The 13902-nt window shown below is 44.1% G+C and overlaps 2 protein-coding genes across 4 annotated transcripts in view; one reads left to right on the plus strand and one right to left on the minus strand.

Moving 5' to 3' along the window:
* Positions 1-1347, minus strand: part of Ikbip (IKBKB interacting protein) — a 25685-nt gene extending 24338 nt beyond the window's left edge. For all 3 annotated transcript variants that reach the window (XM_013020942.1, XM_013020934.1, XM_013020925.1), the window contains exon 1: positions 946-1347. In XM_013020942.1, coding sequence (XP_012876396.1) covers positions 946-1121 — 176 coding nt within the window. In that variant the 5' untranslated portion in view covers positions 1122-1347. The remainder of the gene's footprint in view (positions 1-945) is intronic.
* A 721-nt stretch (positions 1348-2068) lies between these two features.
* The window catches only part of Apaf1 (apoptotic peptidase activating factor 1), an 83073-nt gene continuing 71239 nt past the window's right edge, over positions 2069-13902 (plus strand). The window contains exons 1-5 of the mRNA XM_013019001.1: positions 2069-2234; positions 7232-7407; positions 7806-7995; positions 8946-9143; positions 13479-13662. Coding sequence (XP_012874455.1) covers positions 7270-7407; positions 7806-7995; positions 8946-9143; positions 13479-13662 — 710 coding nt within the window. The 5' untranslated portion in view covers positions 2069-2234; positions 7232-7269. The remainder of the gene's footprint in view (positions 2235-7231; positions 7408-7805; positions 7996-8945; positions 9144-13478; positions 13663-13902) is intronic.

Consider the following 13902-nt stretch of genomic DNA (forward strand, 5'->3'; position numbering starts at 1 on the left):
TTTTTTTCTTTTTGCTTATGTGGTGCTGAGGAATTGAACCCAGGGCTTCAAGCATGCAAGGCAAGCGCTCTACCACTGAGCCACCTTCCCAGCCCTCAAGCTATTTTTTTTATTGACCTAAAAATATAATGCATTTTAAGTTTTGAGTAGTTTGTTATTTTCTGTGTTGTGGATCCCATCAAGTAAAAGCAGCAGTATCCGACTAGGAGAGGCTTATTTCAAATAGTACGCAAGCCCTGTACATAAATTCTTTTCAGGTCAAATTGAAAGATTCATCACACAGAACCACCATTCTTTTTCTTTTTGAAGAAAACCCTTAAGAATTCACATTTCACTTTATTGTAACAAGATTTTTCTTTTTTTCAATCCTGGGGCTTGACAAGGCCTAGACACTGCTCCTGAGCTGCTTTTTACTCAAGCACCATTACCACTTGACCCACAGTGCCATGCCTGGCTTTTTCTGTTTATATGGTACTGAGGAATGGAACCCAGGGCTTCATGCATGCTGGGCAAGCACTGTACCCCTAAGCCACATTCCCAACCTTTTTATTTTAAAACAACAAATGTTTTAACTTACCAAAAAAAAATTAATAATACGGAGCTAGCCAGGCCTGGGTGGCTCATGCTTGTAATCCTAGCTACTGGGGAGGCTCAGTTAGAGCCGTTATACTAAAGAGAAATATCACATTAGGAGCAGACTACCAAACTCTGTCCTCATAGCATTCGTGGCCTGGACTCTTTCAGGGCGGCAAACGTTCGCAGCAGGGGCGGGCGGGGTGGGCCAGCGGGTCCCGGTCCCCCGCGGCGTGGGACGTGGAGGTAACGGTCGACAACGCCGCGCAGGCGGGAGCCGAGGTGGGCAAGTCGCGGGTGGGCGGCCGGCGGGATGTCCCGCCCGCGGGGGCTCCGGCAGGGGCGGCGACGCGAGGCCCCCGGGGCACTTACCAGGCCAGGCCCAGGCAGGTCCCCAGCGACAGCAGGCTCAGCCCCGTCCGGGGGTCGGCCCAGCCCCCGCCTCCGCCGCCCCGGGCCGCGGGGCTCTTCCCGCCCTCGCTCCGCTTCGCGGGCTCCGACGCGGCTGCCTTGGGCCCGGGCTTCCTGCGGCTCTTCACTTCGCTCATGTCTGGAGGCCCCGAGGCCCACAGTCTCGAGGATGGCGGGACGTGGCGGCGGGCGCCTCCTCGGGTAGCCTCGCCCCGTGGCGGAGCCGGCGCCGCCCAGAACCCAGCCCCCTCATTTTCCGGGCCGTCCCAGCCTCAGCTCCCCAGTTCCTCCGGCCGAGGAAGGCGACGACCCCACCTTCCTCGTTGCTTCGCGTAACTGACGCAGACGCGCGGACCTCCGAGTTCCCGGTTGTGCGCAGGCCCGGTGAAAGCGGAGCGTCCCTGGGTCTTAACCCCACCCCCACCCCGCCAGGTCCCTTAGCCACACCCCTTGGCCGCGGGTTTTTTGCCACGCTCCCCAGCTGCCTTGGGAAGGTTGGGTGCTTCCCATTGGTCTCGGGAGAATATGGCTCGCCCCTTGTGGAATTAGCCACGCCCCTACCCCCCGCCTTGGGTCGTGGCCACGCCCCTACCCCGCCTTTGGGAAGGCCGGGCACTTCCCATTGGCTCGGGAGAACCCCGATTGAGGGTGCGCGGGGCGGCGGCCGCGGCCTCCCCTAGGAGCTCCGGCCGTGTGTATTTCACTCGCGCAGGCGAGCGGGCGCGCGCTGTCTGGGCTGGGCAGGCCGAGCGGGTGGGTCTGGCCTCCCGGCGGTCTTGTGTCTGTGGGGAAGGTGGTAGCTGGTGGGTGCGAACGCTTGAATCTGCACGTAGACGAAGGGACCGGAGGGTGAAGAGTCCCCGCGTCCGCGTTCTGCCAGGGATTTGAAGCGGCGGCGGCGGCGGTCCGGGTGGTCTTGGGCTCCCGCCGGGGTACAGCTCTCGCTGGACGGAAGGCGCGGCGTCCGTGGAGCCCTCAGGGGCGGGGTTCCCCCCCCCCGCCCCGAGGGCTGCGGCGGGCTGGCTGGGCCTGGGGAGGGGACGCCCCCTCGAGCCTGGCCTCGGAGGACCCGCGGGGTCTTCCTGCGCGCGCGGCTGCGGAGGCCCGGGTGAGGCACCCGGGAGACCCCGGCCTGCCCGCCTCCCCGGCGCCCCGCGCTCCCCGTCGGAAGCCCTCGGCGTCCTGGAGCCTCCTGGTGTCGCCCCGCGGGGCTGCTCTCGTCCCAGGGAGACCTCAGTTCCAAGGTTTGGGTGAGTTCACCTCTGGGTTTTGTTTTCCCTCCCGGAGCCACATTTTCTCTCCTTTGGGGGGGGGATGCGGTGGGGTGGGTGGGGCTGATTTCAGGGACTCCAGGACCCAGGGTGAAGGGGGTATTTTCCAACGGTCCTCTGGCTGTACCAGGAAGAACTAAGGAGGAAGTAGTACCTTGATTCTGTATTTTCTTTTGTTTTTTAACATCTCCAGGGTTAAGAGTTTTGGCTTTTTCATTTGCATGAGGTTACAGAAGATGGGACACAGAACGTATTCTTCGTATGTCAACCCGTGTGAAGTTTGAAAAACACGTTGAAAAATGTCTTCTTTAGGTTTTATAGGACCAGGGGAAACGGGAACTTAATTTCCGATCGCCCCCCAAGAGCGTCTGTTTGTGTATATGTGGGACCTAACCTATTTTTTTGGACAGATTCAATATCAAAACTGTCAAGAAGCGTGTTTTAAGACATTCCCTCCCCCAAATATGATCGTTTTAATTTTGAACGCAGATTAAAAAAATAGTTTAATAATAGTCCTGGGCACCTTGACAAGCACACCTTACTTTCCTATTTTTTTCAAGTGCTGTATTTGATAACTTTTGAAAAATACGGTCATTTTTTTCGAAGCTTGGTGATTTTTGCTGCTTTTCTATGTTCTCTGAGTTACTTATGTTCATTTTCGGTTTTGCAGTTAGGCCATTCACTTTCTATTTCTGTGCCTTTTCTTCTTTACAGCTTCCTGTATAGAAGAGCTTTAAATATGTACTGAACTTCCACATTCTGAACTGAGGGTTTTTTTTGTTTTTTGTCAGTCCTGGGGCTTGAACTCAGTGCCTGAGCCCTGTCCTTTAACTTTTGAGCTCAAGGCTAATGCTCTACCACTTGAGTCACAGCTCCACTTCTGTCTTTTTGGTAGTTAATTAGAGATAAGTCCTTTCTGGACTGCCTTCAAACACCCCTCCTCAGATCTCAGCCTCCTGAGTAGCTAGGATTACAGGCATGAGCCACTGGTGCCTGGCTCTGAACTGGACTTTATACAAATATATTTGAAATAAAGGTGGTAGAAACTTAAAAGTATTTTACTTAAAAAAAAAAAGTAGCCAGGATTGTGGTTCTATGCCAGGAAAGCCCATGAGACTCATCTCCAGTTAACTACCCGCTGTGGTTCAACTGGTGGAGCACCAGACTTGAGTCAAAAAGCTCAGGGGCAGTGTCCATTCCCAGAGTTCAAGCTCCAGGACAAAAAAAAAAAAAGTATTTTATGGTAGGGCTGGGAAGGTGGCTCATTGGTAGAGCGCTTGCCTTGCATGCATGAGGCCCTGGGTTTGATTCCTCAACACCACATAAGCAGAAAAAAGCCGCAAGTGGTGCTGTGGCTCAAGTGGTAGAGTGCTAGCCTTGAGCTGAAGAGGTGAGGGACAGCGCCCAGGCCCAGAGTTCAGGCCCCACGACCAGACCCCTCCTCTCCCCCCAAAAAAAGTATTTTATGGTAGACTGTCACTGCTTAATCCAAAAATGACATCAGAGGGTATTTCCTGTTGCTTTGTGAGAAATATGTTTACTGATGAAGACTTGGAGCTTACACCCAGTTCCTAGAACTACTACTTACTACCTTTTTAACGTTCTACTTCTTTGGGCCACAGCTCCACTTTTAGTTTTCTGGTGGTTAATTGGAGATAAGAGTCTCATGGACTTTCCTACGTGGGCTGGCTTTGAACCGTGATCTTCAGATCTCAGCCTCTTTTTTTTTTTTTGGTCGGTCGTGGGGCCTGAATTCTGGGCCTGGGCTGTCCCTCACCTCTTCAGTTCAAGGCTAGTGCTCTACCACTTGAACCAGATCGCCACTTCTGGCTTTTTCTGCTTATGTGGTACTTATGTAGGGCCTCATGCATGCAAGGCAAGCACTCTACCACTGAGCCACCTGCCCAGCCCCATGATCTCAGCCTCTTGAGTAGTTGGATTACAGAGGTGAGCCACTAGAACTAGCTGTTATTGTTTTGTGTGCTGGTACAGAGGCTTGAATTCAGGACCTAGATGCTGTCCTTGAGCTTTTTTCAGTGAAGGCTGGTGCTCTACCACTTGAACCACAGTGCCACTTCTGGCTTCTTGGTAGTGCTAGCTTTGAACCATGATCCTCAGTTCTCAGCCTTATGTGTAGCCAGGATTATAGGTGTGGGCCACCAGTGACCAGCTTTATTTTACTTTAAATGGGGAAAAACAAAGATTAAGATGTCATTAAAGAAATGGGGAGCTAGGCAAAGGGGAAGCATACTGCTTTCCTGCTGTTGAGCTAGTATAGGATTCAGGACAGGCTTTTATGGGGATAGTTGGGCTTTGCTGATTGGCTGTCTCCCTTTTTGTGGGCCAGATTGATTGGTTGTCTATTTTCTGGACCATAGTTTAAATTTTGCACTCAGGAACATCTTTTTTTTTTTTGTCAGTTGTGGGGCCTGAACTCTAGGCCTGGGTGCTGTCCCTTAGCTCTTCAGCTCAAGGTTAGCACTCTACCACTTGAGCCACTTCTGGTTTTTCTGTTTATGTGGTGCTGAGGAATCGAACCCAGGCCTCATGCCTCGAGGCAAGTGTTCTACCACTGAGCCACCTTCCCAGCCCTGCACTCAGTAACATCTTGAGAGCTCATTTTTCACATCTATAATCCATCTGGCCTATTTCCTGCCTTTGACTCATTTCTGTGTTTGGTTTGGCTCTTTTCACACATTTAGCTCACTCCTTGCTGGTATTTCTCTATCTGCTATGTCTCCTTTTTTTTTGTACCAGTCCTGGAGCTTAAACTCAGTGTGTGGGCACTGTTTCTGGGCTTTTTTGCTCAAGGCTAGCACTCCATCACTTGAGCCACAGCTCCATTTTTGTCCGCTGTGAAGCTTGAACTCAGGGTCTGGATGCTGTCCTGGAGCCTTTTTGTGCTCAAGGCTAGTGTTTTACCACTCTTCTGCTTTTGAGATAAGAGTATCAAGGAGACTTTTCTTCCCTGTGCTGGCTTTGAACCACAATCCTCACATGCCAGTCTCTTGAATAGCTAGGATTTTAAGCATGAGCCACCAAGTCTCGTTAAATGAAGATTTCTGAACCCTTTGTCTTGTATATAAGTTTATCTGATTTGGGGAGGGGAAGGGGGGAAGCACAGAAACGGTGGGTCTAAAGGGTGAACCTATTCAGCAGTGAAATTCACTAGTCAATATGTTGGAAATGAGCTATACAAGGTTTTGGGGGAGGGAAGTCAGGAGGGGAAAAAACTGGAGAGAATAAGGGAGGAGATGACACTGTTTAAAAGGAAAGGTACTTGTTACCTGAATCATGTAACTGTAACCCTTCTGTACATCACCTTGACATTAAAATTTAAAAATAAATAAATAAATGCAAGGGGAAAAAAGGACTTCTTCACACTGCTCTGTGACAGAACAACAGAACCAGTGGTAGTTTTAATGGGGCAAATATTTCATCTCCTTGTAGCTGATTTGATCTGAGTAGGATCATAGAGATGTCTCTGTTCATGTATGTGTTGTTTCAGCAGAGGATCATGTAGCAATACTTGGGAATATGGAGGGATCAAATTGAATATTGGAATGCGGCTGTGTGGAAGCCAGGTCTAGGGGCCAAGAGGCACTGAGGGTCATCCAGGAGAGAATAGGAACCATATTATATCTATTTGTCACTTTATGGCTACTAGCACTGAGACTCCTTCCACTGGGCAGAAAAATCCATTCCCAGGACAGAGATATTTTTCAGTGACTTGCTAAGAGGAATTGGAAGTAAAAGTGGAAAGAGATAGAATCTGTCTATTGGAAATAGGAGAAGATAGAGAGGTTCTTTACTGACTGTAGGTGAAGAGACCCCATTTTCCTGATTTTATGAGTATACATGCACTTACGTGTGTATTGGGGCTTTACTTCAGGGCCTGGGCACTGTCCCTGAGCATTTTTGCTTGACTAGTGCTCTACCACTTCAGCTATAGCTCCACTTGTGAATTTTTTGTTGTTGTTGTGGAGTTTGAACTCTGGGCCTGGGTGCTGTCCCTGAGCTCTTCAGCTCAAGGCTAAGGCTCTGCCACTTAAGCCATAGTGCCACTTTCTGTTTTCTGGTGGTTAATTGGAGATAGGAGTCTCATGGACTTTCCTGGCCTGGCTAGCTTTGAACCACGATCCTCAGATCTCAGCTTCCTGAGTAGTTAGGATTACAGGGGTGAGCCACCTGACTTCATTATTTTTTGTCTTTTTGTAATAAGGTGGGTTAAAAAAATTAGTGAAACAAGAGAATAGGAAAAACAAAGGTTTATTAGAATACCTGAAAGGGCTGGTCTGGACTATACCATTCTTCTGTTTATGCTTTCTACCATAGCTAAGGTGACAGGTGCCATATAGCTTTTTCTGTTGAGATGGGGTCTTGCAATTTGTGTTACATGTGCTGGTCTGAAACTATTGATATCCCTATTTGATTTTTCCATGTAGCTAGAAATGACAGCAGTGAATTACCGGTGCCCAAGTTTGACACTGCTTTGTTAAGTTACTTTGTGGATTTTTTTTTTTTTCTCTATATATGTGATTCTTTCCTGAAGGTAGATTCCTAGAAGCAGGATTTCTGGGTTAAAGAAAATAGTTAAACACTTTGAACATATCTATACGGCCTTCTAGAAGAGTGACACCCATTTTGTACTCTCTCTTTAAAATAATATTTAAGAATGACTGTTTCCTCACACCTTCCTTTTTTCCCTGGGTTTTATTTATTTGTTATTGTAAAGGTGATGTGCAGAGGGATTACAGTTATGTAAATTAGATAATGAGTACATTTCTTTTTGAACAGTGTCACTTTTTCCCTCATTTTCTCCCAGTTTTTTTTCCCTCCCAATCCCCCTCCCCCACATGTTTACATCTTTGAATGTTTCTTCTCTATTTTAGCAGACAAAAGCAAAACAAAACAAAAAAACCCCCTTGTTTTCTTGGCAGTTTGTCCTGACAAATACCTTGGTATTTTTCCTGTAGCTCATGATTGACAGCTCAGAGAGAGAATTGGAGGGAGGATGGATGCAAAAGCTCGAAATTGTTTGCTTCAACATAAAGAAGCTCTGGAGAAGGATATCAAGACATCCTACATCATGGATCACATGATTAGTGATGGAGTTTTAGCAATATCAGAGGAGGAGGAAGTGAAAAATCAGGTAAAACTCTCTAAAACAATCTGCTTTCTTAAACGCTGTTAGAATTTCAGAATTTGGATTGGTCTCTACTAATTAATGTTGCAATCTAGGTGCTGGTGGTTTACACCTGTAATCCTAGCTACTCAGGAGGTTGAGATCTGAGGATAGCAGTTCAAAGCCAGCTTGGGCAGGAAAGTCTTCTTGAGATTCTTATCTCCAATTAGCCCCCAGAAAACCAAAAGTGGTGCTGTAGCTCAAGTGGTAAGTGGTAGGAGCACTTGCCTTGAGCTAAGGAGGTCAGGGACAGTGCCCAGGCCCAAAGTTCAAGCCCCATGACTGACCAACCGACAAAAAAAAAGAAAAAAAATGTTGCAAACATATTTGCTACTGTATACTAAACTACTTTATTATTTTTTTAGCCTACCAAACTTCAACGAGCAGCTGTTCTCATGAAAATGATACTTAAAAAGGATAATTATGCCTACATATCATTTTACAATGCACTTCTACATGAAGGATATAAAGACCTCGCTGCCCTTCTCCATAGTGGCATTCCTGTTATTTCGTCTTCCAGTGTCAAAGACTCAAATGGTGGAATAACTTCATATGGTTTGTATCCTTGAGACTTCTGTCCCATTGCTATTATGCTGGTTGTTGCATTATTGCAGCTGTGTCTGATTGTAGTAGGTTTAATATTCTGAAGTAAATGTAAATGTAATCGGTTCACTGAAAAATTATAGTGATAATTTCAATTTAAATATTTAGTAAACACATTTTCTTCTGACTTAGTGGGTTATTTATTGCTAAGATAACAGCATGTACACTCTAGCTTTCAGACATAATATTGTCTGTAAAAACTTTATTAATTTCCTGGTCTGGTTCCATGTGTTTATGCTGCTTATAGTATAGAATAAGAATCTTTAGAAATCTGTATTCTTTTTTTTGCCAGTCCTGGGGCTTGAACTCAGGGCCTGGACTCTGTCCCTGAGCTAGTGCTTTACCACTTGCCACAGTGCCACTTCCAGCTTTTTCTGGGTAGTCTATTGAAGATAAGAGTCTCATGGACTTTCCTGCCTGGGCTGGCTTCCAACCATGATCCTCAGGTCTCAGCCTCCTGAGTAGCTAGAATTACAGGTTTGAGCCACTGGTGCCTTTGTTGAATTCTTTTTTTTTTTGGTCCGGTCGTGGGGCCTGAACTCTGGGCCTGGGTTCTGTCCCTCAGTTCTTCAGCTCAAGGCTAGCGCTCTACCACTTGAGCCACAGCCCCACTTCCGGCTTTTTTTTCTTTTTGCTTATGTGGTACTGAGGAATTGAACCCAGGGCTTCACGCATGCAAGGCAAGCGCTCTACCACTGAGCTACCTTCTCAGCCCGTTTGTTGAATTCTTGAAATATGTGTTTGCTTTTGTTCTCTGTTTCAAGAAATCAGAAGGTTGAAGTTAATACCGTATCCACATTTTCTTACTTTTCCTGGAAATTTTAAGCCTAAAGCCTCAACCTTTCCCTTTGAGATTTTAGTGACATCACTTAGTAGTCACTTCATGCTTGTTTTGATTTCAGTAAGAACAGTGCTATGTGAAGGTGGAGTACCACAGAGGCCAGTTGTCTTTGTTACTAGGAAGAAGCTGGTGAATGCAATTCAGCAGAAGCTCTCCAAATTGAATGGTGAATCAGGATGGGTCACAATATATGGAATGGCAGGCTGTGGAAAGTCTGTATTAGCTGCAGAAGCTGTTCGAGATCATTCCCTCTTAGAAGGTAAGTTTTGACCACAGTGTGTTGCTGGCTAAGGAGATAATTCTTTAAGAATTGTCTTGACTTCCTGTTGTTGTTAATAATAAAGTGCCACAAATTTAGCATTTGGTGTAAAACATATTTAACTGCTGGTGGCTTATGCCTGTAATCCTAGTTACTCAGGAAGCTGAGATCTGAGGATCGTGGTTCACAGCCAGCTTAGGCAGGAAAGTTCGTGAGACTTATCTCCAATTAACTGCTGAAAAGATGGAAGTGGGGCTGTGGCTCAAAGTGGTAAATTACTGGTCTTGAGTACAAAAGTTCAAGTACAGTGTTAACCCTGAGTTCAGACCCCAGGACTGGCCCAAAGAAACAATAAACAGGAATAGACTTAACCCATCTTGTTAGCTGAGTGTTTGTTTTAGCATACAGTGCAATAAAGAGGTACTTGGAAATTCAATTCCATTAATGACTTTCTCAGTGGGTGATTCTCCTGTGTAGCAACTTGTATTAATTTAAATTACTTCTTTTCTTTCCCTTTCCCCGTGCCCTTTTTTTCTTCCTTTTTGTGCTAGTATTGGTGATTGACCTTAGGGTCTAGGCACTGTCCCTTTTATTCTCAAGACCAGCACTCTACCCACTTGAGCCACAGTTCCACTTTGGGCTTTTTGGTGGTAATTGGAGATAAAAGTCTCATGGACTTTACTGACCAGGATTGACTTCAAACATGATCATCAGATCTCAGCTTCCTGAATAATGCACACCTATAATCCTAGCTACTCAAGAGGCTAAGATCTGAGAATTGTTGCTTAAAGTCAGATCTTTTGTTATCTTAGGGTGGTGGTTGATATAAATAAGAGAATATTAAGTTTCTAGCTACTTCTGCTTATATTTTTTTTTTTTTTTGAGATAGGATCACATGTATTGTAGGTTGCCTTCAAATTCTATATATAGCTGAGGTTGGCTTTGAGCTTGCAATATTACTTCAGTGCCCAAGTACTAGGATTACTTTTTAAGTGACTCAATTTTCTTTCGGAAGTTATAGTTTTTCTTAGAGTATGGAAATTGTTGCCATACCTTGAAACTATTTATATTGTTTTTTCATATGCTGAATTTTAAAACTTGGATGCTTTCACTATCAGCTGCCTATTTGCTTCTGTTTATTTCAAAGATTTTTTGAGATGCAATTAGTCTTTTAGTTGTTACCAAGAAAAACCTCATATGAAAGCAGGATGAGGTTTGCTTTTTCTAAATAAATGCGATTTTCCTCTAAATAAACTTCTCTGAATAAATTATAAGCACAAGCCTCATTCAAAGCTAAATTGCTCCCTCTTGTGCCCATTGTCAAGATGTTTAGATTCTCTCTGAAATTGTAAATAGTACGTCAGTATTTAACTAAATGTTTTATTGTGGTGGCAGGGATTTTTAGATCAGTTGGTCACTTGGTTTGTTTGTCTAGCTTTTGAAAGCTAGTAATTTTTTTTTCTTGTAATACTCTAGTGTTTTGGATTGATTTATTTATTTTAGCTTTTAGCTTTGAAGTTAGGGAAAACCTTTAACCTAGGTAATTGGTGCTTAAATTAAAATGTTAGCAATCATGGTGTGCATGTTTACAATCTCAGCACCCAGGACTGAGGCTGGCAGGATTGTGAGTTTGAAATAAGCCTTAATATAGTAATGAGACCCTATGTTTAAAAAAAAGTAAGAAATTGGAGACATGACACAAGTGGTAGCATGCCAGCCATAAATGGAAACAGCTGAATAAGAGATGAGGTACTGAGTTCAACCTTAGTGCTGGCACCAAAAAAAAAAAAGGAAAAAATTCTTTGTACTTGTCAGTATCCCCTTTCTCCTAAATTTTAAGATTCACCCCAAAGATAATCTTGGATGGAAAACTGGATTATCTTTTCAACCTGTTTCTTTGCATTTGTATGCATATACACAGAACACAGCTAGCTAAGTGACACTATTAGAACTTGCCTTTTCATAACTGTTGATATGTACTGAGGGAGATCTGAGGGAACTTGCGGAAGCTTTTAGGTAAAGTGACATGACTTCTGTGTACTGTCTTCTGAAATAGTAGCCCTAATGATCAAACCAGACTTGACAGCCCTGTCTTCACTTATTGTAGAGTTCTCTTCTAGTGTATGTATTTCAGTGTATAAACCAATGTGGAATTGTCAGGTGTAGTGTATGAAGAATTTATATTTTTGGCACCTGATATATATGTAAATGAAAAATACATATTGTAAGATATATTGTGATCTGGGAGAGAGTGAAGTAAGGAGTGACATTGTCCAAAAAGAAATGCATTCTTTTCATGATTTATGTAACTGTAACCCTTTTGTACATGACCTTTATAATAACAATAAAAAATTAAAAGAAAGATATATGTGGTTTGATTAATAATGCTGAGAGTAACAATGATAATGGCTGTTTTATAAGTGTATACAAGTTCAAAGCTTAATATAGGATACAGACACATAACACTAATAATTCTATTATAACCTTTTACAATTAGCATAGCAATTTCACGTGCTTTATATTATTTTCTCACAGCAACTCTGAAAAAAATGGAATAGTCTTTATTTCAATATAACAAATGTGACTGAGATTATATTACTAAAAATTGCATAGCTGGTAAGTTGTAGATCTAACTTGCATTTAACTAAGAATAAGAACCATAATGAGTAAGTTATATATTCCTGGACATCAGTTATTCTCATTTGGAATGATTTTGTCCCCAGGAGCATTTGGCAATGTTTAGAGGTATTTTTGATTGTCAATACTCCTTAGGAGGAAACTCTACTGACACTCCGGAGGATAGAGGCCAGGGAGGCCTCTGTGTAATGCATGAGACAATCTCTCAGAACAAAGAACTATTCTGCCTCAAAATGTCAAGAGTGCTGAGGTTGAAAGATGGTGCTGTGCAGTGATCATTAATGACAAAGAACAGATTGAGAAATTTTGCTTTTGGAATATTTTTCTTCTATGCTTCAGTTTTTTTTTTTTTGGGTCCGGTCATGGAGCCTGAACTCTGGAGCCTGAACTCTTGGGCCTGGGCGCTGTCCCTCAGCTCTTCAGCTCAAGGCTAGCACTCTACCGCTTGAGACACAGCACCACTGCACCACTTCCGGCTTTTTTTCTTTTTGCTTATGTGGTGCTGGGGAATCGAACCCAGGGCCTCAAGCATGCAAGGCAAGTGCTCTACCACTGAGCCACCTTCCCAGCCCCCAGCCCCCTATGCTTCAGTTTTAATCCAGATTTCAGATCTCCAGTTTCCCTTAGATTTAACATTTATAACTCAATAATAATTTATCATAATTATGACTTGAATCATTATGACTTGAATCAAAAGAAGGTGAAGACATAATAAAAGTTAAGATTGGAGTGATTCTGATGTTTGTGTTTATGTATGTGAATGTTTATTTATTTGCTTATTTATTTATTGTGTCTGTATTGGTGTTTGGGCCCTAGGTTTAGTCAGCTTGCTTGTTTGCTCATGGCTGTTACTCTACCCCTTGATCCAATACTTATCAGTCCAGAACTTGGCTGGTTGATTGGAGATATTCTCCAGTTTTCTGCCTAGACTAGATTGAAACAGCAGTCCTCTAGGTCTCAGCCTCCTAAGTAGTAAGGATTACAGAAATGAGCCATTGGTACCTGGTTTTAATTTTTTTTTTTAACTGAATAAGTAACTGGGCACTGGTGACTCAAACCTGTAATCCCGGCTATTCAAGAGGCTAAGATGTGAGATCTGAGATCTGGCGGTTCAAAGCAAGCCCGGGCAGAAAAGTACCCATGAGACTACCTCCAATAAACTGCACAAAAAAGCCAGAAGTGGCTTTGTGGCTGAAGTTGTAGAGCACTAGCCATGAGCACAAAGAGGCCCAGGGACAGCATCCAGGCCCTGAGTTCAAGCCCTAGGATGGGCAAAACAAAACAAAAACCCACAAAAAAGGCCTGAGTAAGTATAGTTTAGGAAGACTTAAAATATTTGGCTCCTGATACATATATCAATAAAAATACTCTTTCAAGATTTTTTTTTTGGTAGTGGTCTTGAACTCAGGGCCTGGATGCTTTCCTTGAGCTCTTGTTCAAGGTTAGCGTTCTACCACTTAAGCTACATACAGCTCCACTTCTGGTTTTCTAGTGATTAATTGGAGGTAAGAGTCTCAGGGACTTTCTTGCCTGGGCTGATTTCAAACTGTGATCCTCAGATCTCAGCCTCCAGAGTAGATAGGATTATAGGCATGAGCCACCAGTGCCCAGATTATTTCAAGATGTTTTAAGAGCAAAACAATGCAAAAGAGACCTCATGTTCAAAGGCCTTAAGTTTATGATTCTTTTCCTCATTAGGTTGTTTCCCAGGAGGTGTACATTGGGTTTCAATTGGAAAACAAGACAAATCTGGGCTTCTGATGAAACTGCAGAATCTTTGTACACGGTTGGATCAGGATGGGACTTTTTCCCAGAGGCTCCCACTTAATATTGAAGAGGCTAAAGATCGTCTTCGCATTCTAATGTTGCACAAACATCCAAGGTACAGATGGTCAAATGAAGTTGGTATGTGAGGTCTTTACTGACATCTTAAGATGTTATTCCCTTTCTCGCTGTTTTGTAGAGGGACCAATAAAGAAGCATTACTTTTCTGCTAGTCTTTATTTTGTATTAAAAAAAAAGTAGTAGCCGGGCGCTGGTGGCTCACACCTGTAATCCTAGCTACTCAGGAGGCTGAGATCTGAGGATCGCGGTTCAAAGCCAGCCCGGGCAGGAAAGACCG

The sequence above is a fragment of the Dipodomys ordii genome, unplaced genomic scaffold, assembly GCF_000151885.1.
Source record: "Dipodomys ordii isolate 6190 unplaced genomic scaffold, Dord_2.0 Scaffold3, whole genome shotgun sequence".
Classification (NCBI taxonomy): domain Eukaryota; kingdom Metazoa; phylum Chordata; class Mammalia; order Rodentia; family Heteromyidae; genus Dipodomys; species Dipodomys ordii.